A 14,282-nucleotide genomic window follows, 5' to 3' on the forward strand; every position below is an offset into this window, starting at 1 on the left:
AAATCAGAGATTATGCGCAGCGGAACAACAATCAAATTGTCAGATTAATCCCATAAGATTTCTAGATCTACTTCTTCACACTCATATATATATATATTGAATCAAGGACAAGAATAGAAACATTACCTCAGGTCCTTCCTTGCTGCTATCTTTTCGTATGGCTGAATCCTTGAGATCTCACACCAAGATCTTCCAAAATGTTCTCAGTCACTCAAAGAACGAGTGTGGGCTCGCTATACAAACAATAGGCAATAACTATTTATCAGATATTCTCAACACACGAGATCTGATAAAGTTTGGACCTAGGTTTTGTGAAGAACAATGACCTTTGTTTTTGTCACTGTTCTCTTTTCTCTGAGAGAATCCTAGATATTTTTCTATCCCTGAAAACTTACGTTCTGATATCCAATATTTAATAATATCCAATATATTAAAATATTTGTTATTTTAAACAAATTCAAAATAACTGATCAGTTATCAGATTTTTGTTTAAATAATAATATTTAAATCAAATCAAAATATCTCATTATTTATTTAATATTTAAATAACTAAAATTTTGGAATCAAGAGACCAAGTCTCTCTCTTATGCGTGTAGCACAGTGCCTGTGCACTGTGCCACACGTGTACCACAGGTGCAGGCATGTGATTTTTTCCAATTTTATTATTATTTAAATACCAAAAATCCCAAAAATAAATTAATTCAAAATTAATTATATTTCTGATAAATCAAATAATTAATTAATTCTTAATTAATTAATTACACATAATTAATTAATAATTATGTTTGATACATAGAAAAATATTTTACTTATCACATAAGTCCTTTTTGCCCATTTTTGTATTTGCCTTTGACAGTGATTGTTTGAGCCATTTCGAGGACCATGGACCTATAACATTAAGCTCCAATAAATTGAAACTAAATAATTAAACTCTTTAATTATAATAGTTAATTTATTAATTCTGATATTACTCCACTATAAATTCAGAATTGCACTCTTTATGTTATAGATATACTTTTACAGAAATCTTTTTCTTAAGTCGTCCATTGATATAACCATCTTACAATAGTTCAACCCTCTAATTAATTAGTTTATAAATTAGAATGGAGGAATTACCATTTTACCTTTCTAATTTACTTCTTATTCCTTAAGTACCATTAATTCACTAGTGAATAATTAATCTATAATCTAATTATAGATTTGAGCTCAAAATCATTCAGTTCCAGAATTAACCCTTAAGGGAACTAATATACGATCCGTTAGGAAAGATTAGATTCCGTATTGTTGATACATGTTCCCAGCCATCCATGATATTAAATCTCCAAAACAAAAGTCATTAGCCTCATTATTTGAAGAGACCTTAACGAATGAATCAAAAGATTTAATAAACATGAACAGGAGTTCATGCACACTCAGGATTCAGGTTGATCTATAAATGATCATCAGTTATGATATGAATTACAAGTCTTTATTGTTAAATGGTTTTTGGATAAAGACTTTAATTCACATCGGTCCTTGTCATATATAATCATATTATATAAAGCACATTTACCGAGATGTCTTACCACATCAATAATCTGAATCTAGATTATTTGTATCATAATGATACTCAGTAAACCGTACTTACAACTCCAATTAAAGAATTCCATAACTTTAATTTGTTGTTGTTGACTATTTTTATTCATTCATGTGATCTTAATTCTCTCGTACTAATACAAGATCACATCCTCAATAATGAATATGGAATTTTTCTGATATTTACAAAATTATTCAAACAATAATTTAACAATCTAAATATAACAATAATAATAAACTCATCGTATTTATTTATTCACAGAAAAAACAAATGTCTTTACATGCTTTTAGGACACACTCCTAACACCACGAGCTCCCGCCTTTGTCCGGGGTATAGGGGCGGAGCCCGGGATTTTGGCAACCGCAGCCCCTGAGGTGCGCATTCCGATGGACCCCCAAGCCCTGGAGAAAATTCCTGATGTCTTTCGGGGGACGGTGTATGAGACGACGACCTACACCGTCGACCACTACTACGGCGCCACCGAAAGGGACCTGCGGGCGATCGAAACAAGGAGCCCGGAGAGCGTGATGGAGTCTTCACTGGGAATGGCTCTAACGGTAAGCTGGCTTTACATTTTTTACCCTTCGGTTACCATGCATCATACGTTCTTTTTTTTCTTTTTCTTTTCTAAGGTAGTTGCCTCTTTGCTTTGCAGGGTGCCTTGGCTCTTCACCGGAGCATATCCAGGTCCAAGGCTCGCCTCGAGGACATGAGGGGCGAGCATCAGGCTATTTTGATCGCCCAGCAGACTACTTTGGCCGCCCTGAAGACTGCCCAAAAGCAGGAACATGAGGCCAAGGATGCCTTGGTGGCCGCGCGAGCTGAGCTGGACGCGTCTCGCCCCAAGTTGGAAGAGGCCGAGGCTAACAAGGCCGCTCTAGCCGCTGTAACGGTCGAACTCGAGGAGGCCAGGACTGCCCGGGCCGCGCTGGACTCTGTAAAAACCGAGGCTGAGGAGGCTAAGGCCGCCTTGGAAAAGGAGAAGGCGGCTTCCAGCTCCGCCATGGAGGACATGCTATACCACTGCTGGGTCTTCAACCCGGATGGTGACTTTTCCTTCCTAGGAGCGGAAGTCTGGGAGCCCTTCTTGGAGGGGTTTAAAGCTCGTCTTCAGCAAGAGGCGCCCTCTGAGACCGAGGAGACCTCCACAGCGGCCGAGCAGGAGAGCGAGACGGCGACCTCAACGGAGCAGCCCGGTGGGGCCTAGGGCATTTCTTTGTCGAACACTTTTATTATTATTATTTTTTGTAACTTTTGTCTGAGGTTTTTCCACCTCGAGACAATTGGCTTTATCCATTTTTACTTCTATACAATTTTCTTTTTGTTGGTGCTATGATTAATGCTTTTATGCTTTTCTTAGAGAACACGTTAACCAATCTTGACCCAACTTCTAAGATAAGTCCCGGTTGCACTCCGGACATTGCATTAAAAACTTAGTTCCCGTTAACCTCTTATTGGTATCTCGTGCTTTTTGAGAAAAACAACGATTAATCAATTTGAATTAACTTCTAAGTTTTATGACCTGGTTATGTCCAGGACGTTAGTTTGAAAACTTAGTTCGTGTTAATTCTTGACTAATATCTTGTGCTTTTTAAGAAAAACACCGATTAATCAATTTGAATCAACTCCTAAGTTTTGAGCCGACCTGGTTATATCCAGGGTAGGACTTAGTTCGCGTTAATCCTTTATCAATATCTCATGTTTTTCAAGAAAAACAACGATCAATCAATTTGAATCAACTTATAAGCCTTTAAGGCGAACTGGCCTTCAGCTCCTGGGCTACCCTCAGTCCGGCCAGCAAAGCTTCGTATTCGGCCTCGTTGTTGGAGGCCTTGAATCCGAATCTCAAAGCCGAGTGGAATCTATGTCCTTCAAGGGATATCAAAATGATTCCAGCCCCGGATCCGTTCTCATTGGATGAGCCATCCACGAAGATCTTCCAAGACCTCTGGGCCGAGGTGACCTGGGGTGGGTCTTCCACAGGATCCTCCCTGAATCATGTGCACTCTGCCACAAAATCGGCCAGGGCCTGACTTTTTATAGCAGTTCGTGGGGTGTACAAAATCTCGAACTGACTGAGTTCGATAGCCCACTTTAACAGGCGTCCCGATGCTTCAGGTTTTTGCAAAACCTGCCTTAAAGGCTGATCGGTCATGACGTGTATTGAGTGGGATTGGAAATACGGCCTGAGCTTTCGGGAGGCCGTGATAAGATAGAACGCCAATTTTTCCATCAACGGGTATCGGGATTCAGCCCCGAGAAGTCTCTTGCTGATGTAGTAGATCGGTTTCTGAACCCGGTCTTCTTCTCGGACCAATACGGCACTAGCTGCATCCTTTGTGACAGCTAGGTAGAGGAAAAGGGGCTCTCTTGCCTTTGGTTTGGACAATACGGGCAGCTCAGCCAGATGTGCCTTCAGGTCGAGGAAAGCACTCTCGCACTCCTCTGTCCATTCGAATTTCTTATTTCCTCGGAGCAGGTTGTAGAACAGCAGGCACTTGTCAGTGGATTTTGAAATAAACCGATTAAGGGCTACCACCCTTCCTGTCAGGCCTTGAACGTCCTTACGCGACCTGGGTGAGGGAAGCTCGAGCAATGACCTAATCTTATCGGGGTTCGCCTCGATTCCTCTAGTGTTGACAATGAAACCCAGGAATTTTCCAGACGCGACCCCAAAAGTGCACTTCTAAGGGTTAAGCCTCATGCCGTATTCTCTTAGTATCTTGAAGCATTCTTCCAGGTCGGAAACATGGTTATCGGCAGTCTTTGATTTGACCAGCATGTCATCAACGTACACTTCCATGTTCTTCCCGATTTGGTTGGCGAACATTCTATTCACTAATCTCTGGTATGTAGCACCGGCGTTCTTCAGCCCGAATGGCATGACCTTGTAACAATAGACGTCAGTCGGGGTCATGAAGCTGGTGTGCTCCTGGTCCGTCAGATTCATGGCGATATGATTATAGCCTGAGTACGCGTCCATAAAGGACATGAGCTCGTGCCCCGCCGTGGCATCCACCAACTGATCAATCCTTGGCAATGGAAAACAATCTTTGGGGCAGGCTTTATTCAGGTCGGAGAAGTCGATGCAGGTCCGCCATTTCCCGTTGGGCTTCGAGACCAGCACGGGGTTGGCGACCCAAACCAGAAACTTGGCTTCACGGATAAAGCCGCATTTCTTGAGCCGGGCTACTTCTTCTTCTAAGGCCTCAACCCAAGTTGTTCCCAGGCGCCTCTGCTTTTGGGACTTTGCAGGAACGCTCTTATCCAAATGAAGGGTGTGCATGATGACATTTGGACTGATTCCCACCATGTCCTCGTGTGACCATGCAAACACATCCAGGCTATCCTGCAGAAACTTGATCAGCTCCGCTTTCCTCTTGCCACAGAGGTTTTTCCCGAGCTTGACCATCCGTGAAGGATTTTGTGGATCGATGTTTACTTCCTCGAGCTCTTCAATAGCTTGGAGCTCGGACTTGTCCTCACCTATTCAGGGGTCAATATCCTCACTTAGGATGATACTTTCCCCCTCGGCACTCTGAGGTTTTTCAATCTCAGGGTTAGTCAAAGGTTCCTGAGATTCCTCTCCTCCACCTTGGATGGCCATCATTAGCTGCCCGGGTTTCGATTTTCCCTTCATGGAAATGTTGTAGCATTCCTTGGTAGCGAGCTGATCGCCACGGACCGTGCATATTCCCATGGAAGAAAGGAATTTCAGCGCGAGGTGGCGAACGGAAGTGATGCCCTCAAAAGCTATAAGTGTGGGTTGGCCCAAAATAACATTATATGCGGCGGGGCAGTCGATGATCACGAACTCGAGAAGTTTTGAGACTGTCCGAGGTCCCTCTCCTAAGGTGATCACCAGCTCAATCGTCCTTATAGCCGCTGATCCTTCTCCCAAAAAACCATACAGCATCATGGAGGTCGCCTTCAGCTCGGCGACAGTCAAACCCATCTTCTCCAGCGTGGACCGGAATAGAAGGTTTACCGAACTCCCATTATCGATCAGCACTCTCCTAACCCTTCGATTAGCGAGCTGCACTGCTACGACCAGAGGGTCGTTATGAGGGAACTAAACATGGCTAGCATCTTCTTCCGTAAAAATGATTGGTTGCCTCTCCAACCGCTGTTGCTTTGGCAAATGCTGCTTGGGGACGAACTCTACTCCATTATGCACCTTGAGTTCGTTTACGTACCTCTTTTAGGCACCCCTGCTCGTGCCAGCCAAATGCGGACCTCCCGAGATTGTGGATATCTCTCCTCCTATCACTGGAGGAGGGACATCGTGATCGACCCGAGACCCGGGCTGACTGACCGGGGCTTCCGGAGCAGAAAACCATTTAGGAGCAGGTCGGCTTGTTGGAACCATGTTCACTGTAGCTTAGGTAATTAAGCTACTGAGCCAAGGGGTCGGCTCTGATGAGAGTTTCGATCTCATCTTTCAAATTCCTACAATCATTAGTATTGTGGCCAACGTCGTTGTGGAAACGGCAAAAATTGGAGGTGTCTCTCTTCCCCTTCTGGTGCTTTAACGGCTCCGGCTTCTTCCAGGGGAGGCGAGCAGAGTTCGCTAGGAAGATGTTCTCCCTAGAGTGGGTGAGCTCTGTATAAGTCGCGTAGACTGGCTTAAATTTTTCTACGGACCTATTCTTCTTTGGGCTGTGCTAGTTGCCCTCGCCGTTCCCCTTTCTTTAGCCTGCATCGAACTGGTTATTCTGCGTAGCGTTCTGGGTCGCTGCCACGACCTCCGTTCCCAATCCAGCGGGCTGCTCAAGGACCTGGCTGGTTCCTGCAGCGGAGGCTTGGGCCTCCTCCAAGTTGATCCACCCTTGGGCCCTATTTAGGAATTCGTTTACTGAGCTGACTCCCTTCTTTTGTATTTCATTCCAGAGTCCCCCTCCGACGAGGATTTCAGTTCTCAAGGCCATGAGCTTGGAGCTGTCATCTGCGTCTCTGGCCCGAGCAGCGACGTTCACAAACCTGCTCAGGTAAGCCTTCAAAGGCTCATCGGGTTACGTTAGCCAGGGAGTCGGCCTTGATGCGGGCAACCTGGGAGGCTCGAAATGCCCTTTTGAAATCAGCAGAGAAAGTTTTCCTGATTTTCCAACGGGCTATTAGCGAGCTGAGATATGGCCTAATTATATTAGCCACGTGGATACCCCATGGCCGGAGCTGCTGTCGTTAGGTCCCACCTCTTTAGCTCGAGGTAGCCAAAGGTTCGCCAAGATTACTTAAGGGCTGAGTCAGGACTATGAAGGCCGCAGGTCGAGAAGGCATCCAGCTCGGGATACGAGCTGGAGTTGGAAGCTATGACCTTTTATAAATTCAACCACGCAATGTAAACGTGGATATATCAGACATCACGTGTCTGATATATCCCTGAATTCTCGGACACGCAGCATGAACGTGCGTATTCAGGCACCCACGACTGGGTTGGGCCGTGCGGCCCATTATCCCCCTTACCTGTTGATTAGACCACACTTCATTTGTCAGGTTTTAGGAATTAATCATGAATGTCACAGAAGTGACATGATGGGTAAGAAGGTCACGGGATGACCCCCCTTACCAACTCCCAGGTGCCCTCTCCTATAAATATGGAAACCCTGGGAGTTGCAAGGGGTTGGATTCTAGTGTGTAACGAAATATCCTGTAAAGAATACCAGAAATATAGCAATAATATTGGCTGGTGGAGTAGAAGGATTTTAACCTTTGAACCACCTAGAAACGTAAATGTGTCATCAGTCCATTTAAAGATCATTCATCTATTTCGGTTCATTATTAAGCACTAATCTCTTTCTATTATTTTCTTAATTACCTGTTGGCGAAGAACCGCGTCAACAGTTGTTATCTTCGAGTCTGCATATCATGCTCCAACTCTGATAACTGATTTGGAATCGTGTGTCAAATTATACAAGTGTATTGCTAACACTTATTATTTTCGATCTTACTCTTTTCGAGCCTATATTTCGAAGCTATTTATTTAATCTCGAAATTTGGGTGTAACACATATCATGAGTCGAACCCATATGGTGTGTGCCAGCACTACAACAATTTTCACATTCAATGACTCCCTACAATGTCTTACATCAATGGTGTAAGACATTAAAAATTATGAGGGATTTTAAATGTCTTATGTTGGGAGACATTGAATTTTTTTATTAATTACTAAAATTGTAAGACATTAAAAGTGTAAGAAGACGTTGAAAATTGGGGGTCTAAAACACGTGTCTGTGGGGACGTCTCCCACTGGAAGACGTGCCACTTGTCCCACGTCTTCCATTGAGAGATGTTGGATGTATATGACTTCCAACGTCTCCCAGTGGAAGACGTAGGACACGTGGCATGTCTTCCAGTGTGAGATGTTGGAAGTCCCCACTAGTATATTAACCCCCTCTTTCCTTCCCTCTCTCAGACACACATGCACAAACTAGAGAGCACAAACCAGAGGCATTCAGGCGATTTCTGTGATTTCTAGGGCACAAAAGGTAAGGTTTTCTCTCTATTTTCATGGTTTTACTTAGTTTTTTTTTCTTTTTCAAAATCTTAGGTTATGCATAAAAATGAATAGTAAATGCAATTTTGTGTTTATTTTACATTATTTTGAACTTTTCCCATAGATTATAGGATTTTCTTAGATTTTCCATAGTTAGTTTCTAAGAAAATTTATAATTTGTTGACAATGTAGAAATTATTTTAAATTTACATATCACATTGTGTAGATTTCATTAAATATATATGTTTATGATTATTTGTAATTATTATTATTTATTTCAAAATTTAGCTATATTTGTTTATATATCTAATTTTTTTATTTAAATTATAGTTATTTTGATTATATATAGTTATGTTAAAATAAATTTATTAAATAATTTTAAAAATATAAATATATGAAATTTTTTTATGTTTTTGTTGATTATTGAGTTTTTAGGTTTTGAGAAGTTTTATTAATTTTTTGTTTAGGTTAATTAGTGGCTCATTGGAGTTTTTTTTATTTGTTTAGCAATCATTTACTTATTAGATATTTAGTGATATTTGTTTAGTAATCTTTTATATATTAATTAATTTAATTTCGTAGGTTGTGATTTTGTTGGTGAGATTTTAGAAGGTATTTTTTGCATCAAAATTTCTATATCAAGCACATATTTGGGGTAATTAAATTTCTAAAATTATAATAATAAGTTATATATTGCTAGATATTTAGTGATATTTTATTTTTTATTTATTAATTTAATTTTATTGGTTTGTGGATTTAATAGCAAATTCGATTACTACGTGAAGTAATTTTGCTAGCTTTTGGATTATTAATTGCAAGAGGTACATTTATATTCTCTTACTTCTACTTTTAATATAATTAAACAAATGCTAGAGGAGTTTGAATATCTTAAATATTCATCCATAGTGAAGTAGGTTCTGAGATTAAAATTGTGTGCTGCGGTGATAACGAAATGCTGAGAACTTGTGTGCTGTGGAGCTATAAGGAAGAAACTTATTGTATGTTGCTTGAATTGTTTGTTTTGCTAATCACATGCAGATGGTTAGATCATTATTATAGAGGAAATGCTGCCCGATTTTATCTAGGAGAAGATAAACAATTATATGTCACTATCAGATGTTTATATAACTAATAAACAATTAGCTATATATAGACATCCAACTTTATCACGTGCTTATTTAGTGTCATTTTTTTAAAAAAATTCATAGACATAGGAGAAGATATGGATAGACAGTGGATGTCAGCGAATAGATTATCTGCAGAATATAGGAACGGAGTCGATTTGTTTTCAAAGTTTTGTTCGGAAAATGTGAAAGACTCAAATTTTACTTATTGTCCATGTCTTAAGTGTGGAAATGTTCTAAAGATGAATCTTAAAAAGATTAAAGAACACTTATATATTTTACTTTATATTTTTTGCAGCTAACAAGTACATCATATACAGAGACACAAATTGATGAGTTGCGACAAGAATGGGCGACATATATGTTACCGATAATCCAAAGTTACCGACCTCGTTGTTAGGTTTTCTTACTTTTTACCTCTTTCTTCATACACAATGCAATATTTGTTAATTTTGTATATGTCTAACAAATATTGTGTTTCTTGTATATGTCTAACAAATATTGTGTTTCTTACATATTTTTATTTTATTAATTATGTCAATTTCAATTTAAATTAATATTAAATTGATTTTAATTTAATTAATTTAAATTAATATTAAAATAATTTAAATTTAATTAGTTATTAAATCAAATTAAAATAATATTAATTATAAATTAATTAAATTTTTTTAAACCTGAGAGACTTTCAATGTCTCTCATTGGGAGATGTGGAGACTTCCCACGTCTCCCAGTGGAAGAGGTTGAAATTCCACGTTTTTGGACACCTTTCAACCTCTTCTACTGGGAGACGTGGGATGTCTCTCACCTCTCCCATTGTGAGACGTGAGATATGCACTTACAATGACTCCACCTACAATGTCTCTCCCTATGAGAGACATTGTAGACTTTCAATGTCTCCAAAATAAAGTCATAAAACTTATATTTTGTTGTAGTGCAGCCATGATAGAGTTTTATTTACATTTATTTTTTAATTAAGAAAATAAGCCCATGGATGTGTCTATAAATAGAGTGTTATAGCTAGAGTTTTCAGATGACAGTTGACAGAAGACAAATTTTGGTAAGTGTTCAGTCATAAAAAACCCTAGAATTACACTCTTCTAGCTACTCTCTCTTCTTCTTCTTCTAGATTTCTTATCACATGTGTTGAGAATCAATGCACACTAGTTCTAGGTTGATAAAAAAACTTGGTGAGAAAGACTGTGTTGTTGATCCAATTTAAGTTCTTGATTATTCTCTGTTACTACCAAGATTCAAGGATTAGAGAACTCAAAGAAAGAAATTGTTCCAGTTTGCTGTGCAATGTAAGTTTTTAATAACTTTATTCTGTGTTTATGTCCATTTCATAAGAGCATGTTCTAAAAATTCGCATGTTTGTTTGATAATACGTGAATTACATCAAAATAAACAAGATCTTGTGTATTTGTATTTCTTACAATATGTACTATGTATATCAAAACTATAACTTTTTATTTTATATAAAACTTGTACTAGATGTATTTTTATAAATTATTTATTGAAATCGACCCAGGTGAATAGCAATACCACAAACAAAAATGGGAAAAGGTAATTTTTTTTCTTGGTAAAACAGTAAAACATGTTTACCACTTTACAAAATCCAGCTGTATTAATTAGATATTTAATTCTCTTTCAAGGTGAAAAGATGCCCCATCTTTCCAAACTTTTGTACATTCTGTTTTCTAGACTAACCTAAAAATTAAAAAGGTTACATAAACACGCATTAAAGGACATTTACACTACTGTTTAAACAGCTTTATATACTTATTTACATACATCCTTATGCAGTAAATTTCTTGCTTAAGGTGGGAATAGGGACTCAGTACATGCCCTCACTACTTTCCCATCTTTGAACTCAATATTATCTAGCTTTTCTTGGCACCATTTAAGCTGAGAGGAGGAAATCATGGACATTTGGAGAACCCTCGACACCAGACTCACATCTATCATTGCGAACAACATCTCTTGTCTTTGGGACTCTTCCAAAGGGTTTACTAGTCTCTTCAGCAAACACCTCTTCTTCCCTTCTAAATCTTTCAACCATAGTTTGTTCTTCATATAAAAAAGAAAGAAAGTCAAACAGCTTTAATATCAATTCTTATTAAATTCTCATCATACTAATAATAGTTTATACTATTTTGACTTTTTTTTAAATACTAGTTTTTACCTTCAGTTTTAAATAATTACAAATAAGACCATTTATTTTGTAAATTTATAAAACAAAATGATATGCTCAGCTCCAATTTGGTCAACAATAAAGTTACAAATGATCTAAATTTTCGTTGATAATCTCCAGTGGCATTCATAAAAGGAGAAAAAGAAAAAGTTAGAAAGAAGAGTCCGAATTACGAAGCTGGGTATTATTTTTTACTTATTTATAAATAAAGAGTTCTGTTTGTTTGAAATCAAAAGCACAAATTGATATTAAAAAAAGAAATGACTTAAAATTGTAAATAATAATGAATTTACCTTTTGGAGTCTCTTGTTGAGCTCAGCCAAAAGCTCTAAATCTCTTGGGTCTTCCACTGGTGGATAAGTCCAAGGGGAGTTTTTGATTTTCCACCAAGACTTTTTTATGTTATCTGTTTTAACAAACACTGAAAAAGCTTGTATGCAGTCCTCTATGGCCTTCACCACTTGGATTAAATTTGTACCTTCTCCTCTCGTTTCTTCCTTATCATACTCCATGAGTCCTTTCACTAAAGATAATATTTAAAATTTGAAAGACAAGAAATCAGACGATTATGGTATTTAGATAATATATTAAGGTCAATAATTAGATAAAGTTAAGAACTACTCAGTGTACTATTATAAGTTTTTTTTTTTTTATTTTAAGGCATCGACATGCAAATATTTTTCTTCAAGTGGATAGTAATACCTTCAGTGTCTTTTTGTTTTTAAGGCATCCACATGCAAATATTTTTCTTCAAGTTGATATTAATACATCATCACAGGTAAAGAAACCAAAAAAAAAAAAATCTTTATTCAAATAAGTTAAGTTATTAGGAACAAAAGGAAAGTTACAGAATTATAGCTGATAACAAAACAGACATGTTTTGATGCATATAATATATTATAGAAGTGTGAAAGGTATCATCTGGTGTTGGATAAACATTAACAGTTAACTAATTTTTATTGTTGACTTGACCCTCATGAGTGTTTGATTAAGTGAGTATTGTTTACTCACGAAAACATGATTCGTTAATAAAATCAATGAATAGAATTATCATTAAAAGAAAAAGAAAAAGAAAAGAGAAGTGCAAAGATTTAATAATATAATCCTATTACCTGAAACGGCTGGGACCTGGAGAAGGCTTTTGAGAGAAAATCTTCCCTGAACAAAATTCCAAACTCTTTTTCCCTCAGACTGTTCATCTTCCATGAATCTCTCCAAAAGTACTTGGAACTTTTGGAATGCACTTGCCACATAACTACAATACATGTTGTTGTGTGACATGAACAAGTCAAGTTCCTTGATCTTTCTGTATTGATGATGAAGGGTCTCCCATGCCAAGCATGATTGAGCCACATAAACCATTTCAAAGTCACTCTCTAAGCTTCTCAAAAGCTTTTTCTTACTCATTTTGCTCACACCGGCATCCAGAAACTCCACACCGTTGAAGGGACTAGAAGTTATCAACTGACTGTTTTGGATTGCACCTATAAAAATATATATATAGCCAAGTTATTATGTATTAGATCAATAACAATTTGAACAGTCATATATGAATTGTACAGTATGGCACACTTTGATGAGTGAAGGCTTACTTATTCCACAAGTTCTCTCATAGTTTAGTACGTCGAACCATCTCATTCTCTCAGCGTATAACTTGTAGAATCCATCTGAATCTTCATTGTTTTCTCCAGTAGTCACTTCTCTTTCGACTACTCGAAAATCTGATGGTGAATCTCTGTCTTGTGAGTTGGAATATTCATCTGGAGTAAATGAGTCGGAGCCACAAAGCAAGTACCCTTGACTTGGATAGAACATAGTTTCTTCCACCATGTTTTCATCTTCATAAAGAGTGGTTGAACTTTCTTCATAGTTCCCCTGAATCTGAGGTAGACATTGACTTGAATTTTCATCTGGTGTGGTTGAGTTGGAGCTGCAAAACAAGTGCTCCTTCCTAGATGAAACATCACAGAGAAAGAATACAGTTTCTCCCATATTTATTTCATCATCTGCATAATCAATGGTGTCTTCGAATACATCTTCCTCAAATTCAACAAGTTTCATTTGGCATTTCATGGAGGCAACAGACATGGTACAAAAATAATCCATTTGGTTCAAGTTAAAACTAGGTTGAGTTTCATAATATTCCTCAACCTCGTCTTCAACTTCAACACTGTTAAATCTCGTCAATGATAAAAGACAGACGATACACTTCCTAAATGCTCCAAATATACACAAACATATAGCAGAAATGACTCTACATGGAAATAGTAATACAACTAAAAGGCTTTCTATAAGCAGTTTGAGCCAGAGAAAGATTTGGCATAAGAAAAGGATTAAAGGATGGATAAAGAAGCTCAAACAAAACCACTTCTTAATTAATCCATCTGGGATTATGACTTTCTCAATAATAAACCAGCAAGATGTTAAATAAGCCATTCTCAGGTTCACTTCTTCATATGAGTTTTACAGATTCTTATGCAGAAGAAAAAAAGAAAAAGTTGAGTATTCTGAAGTAGACAAAAGGGGACTGACTTGGCTTTCTTTTCTAGCTTTTATATATGGGATTGAGAGGTTTGTTAAAGAAACATCCACGAAGAAAATAAAATGAATTCTTTTCCTCCAATGAAGACAGAAAAACCGCTTTTGGGGAAGGATGTTATTGAATATTAGTTTAACTCTCTTTTTTATTTTTCAACTTGGACAAAAAGTTTCTTAATTAGAATAATATAGTATTGTGCATCTCTTGACTAACATTTTATTCACTATCTTAACATATATATATATATTTCTTGATTGATATTAAATGTGAAAAAAGTCTCATATATTTTAATATATGAGAACTACTATATTTTTATCTCCACTTAACATTAATTAATTTGAAGATATAACTCCAATTTT

General features: G+C 37.6%; 1 protein-coding gene across 1 annotated transcript; it reads right to left on the minus strand.

Moving 5' to 3' along the window:
• Window positions 1-10,798: 10,798 nt before the first annotated feature.
• Window positions 10,799-14,054, minus strand: LOC133817987 (uncharacterized). Its single transcript, XM_062250661.1, has 4 exons — window positions 12,977-14,054; window positions 12,497-12,868; window positions 11,678-11,907; window positions 10,799-11,260 (listed from the first exon to the last, which is right to left on the minus strand). The coding sequence occupies exons 1-4, from the start codon at window positions 13,818-13,820 to the stop codon at window positions 11,009-11,011; spliced, it is 1,698 nt and encodes a 565-aa protein (XP_062106645.1). The 5' UTR covers window positions 13,821-14,054; the 3' UTR covers window positions 10,799-11,008.
• Between the last annotated feature and the right edge of the window lie 228 nt (window positions 14,055-14,282).

The sequence above is a fragment of the Humulus lupulus genome, chromosome 2 (genome assembly GCF_963169125.1).
Source record: "Humulus lupulus chromosome 2, drHumLupu1.1, whole genome shotgun sequence".
NCBI classification, from domain to species: Eukaryota; Viridiplantae; Streptophyta; class Magnoliopsida; order Rosales; family Cannabaceae; genus Humulus; species Humulus lupulus.

Excerpts from the sequence above, each read along its gene's own strand:
- LOC133817987 (XM_062250661.1), bottom strand. The coding sequence starts at position 13,820 with ATGGCTTATTTAACATCTTGCTGGTTTATTATTGAGAAAGTCATAATC. Across the intron at positions 12,869-12,976 it reads TGAGAGAACTTGTGGAATAA|GTGCAATCCAAAACAGTCAG; the intron begins GTAAGCCTTCAC and ends ATATTTTTATAG. Across the intron at positions 11,261-11,677 it reads TCAACAAGAGACTCCAAAAG|AACAAACTATGGTTGAAAGA; the intron begins GTAAATTCATTA and ends TTTTATATGAAG.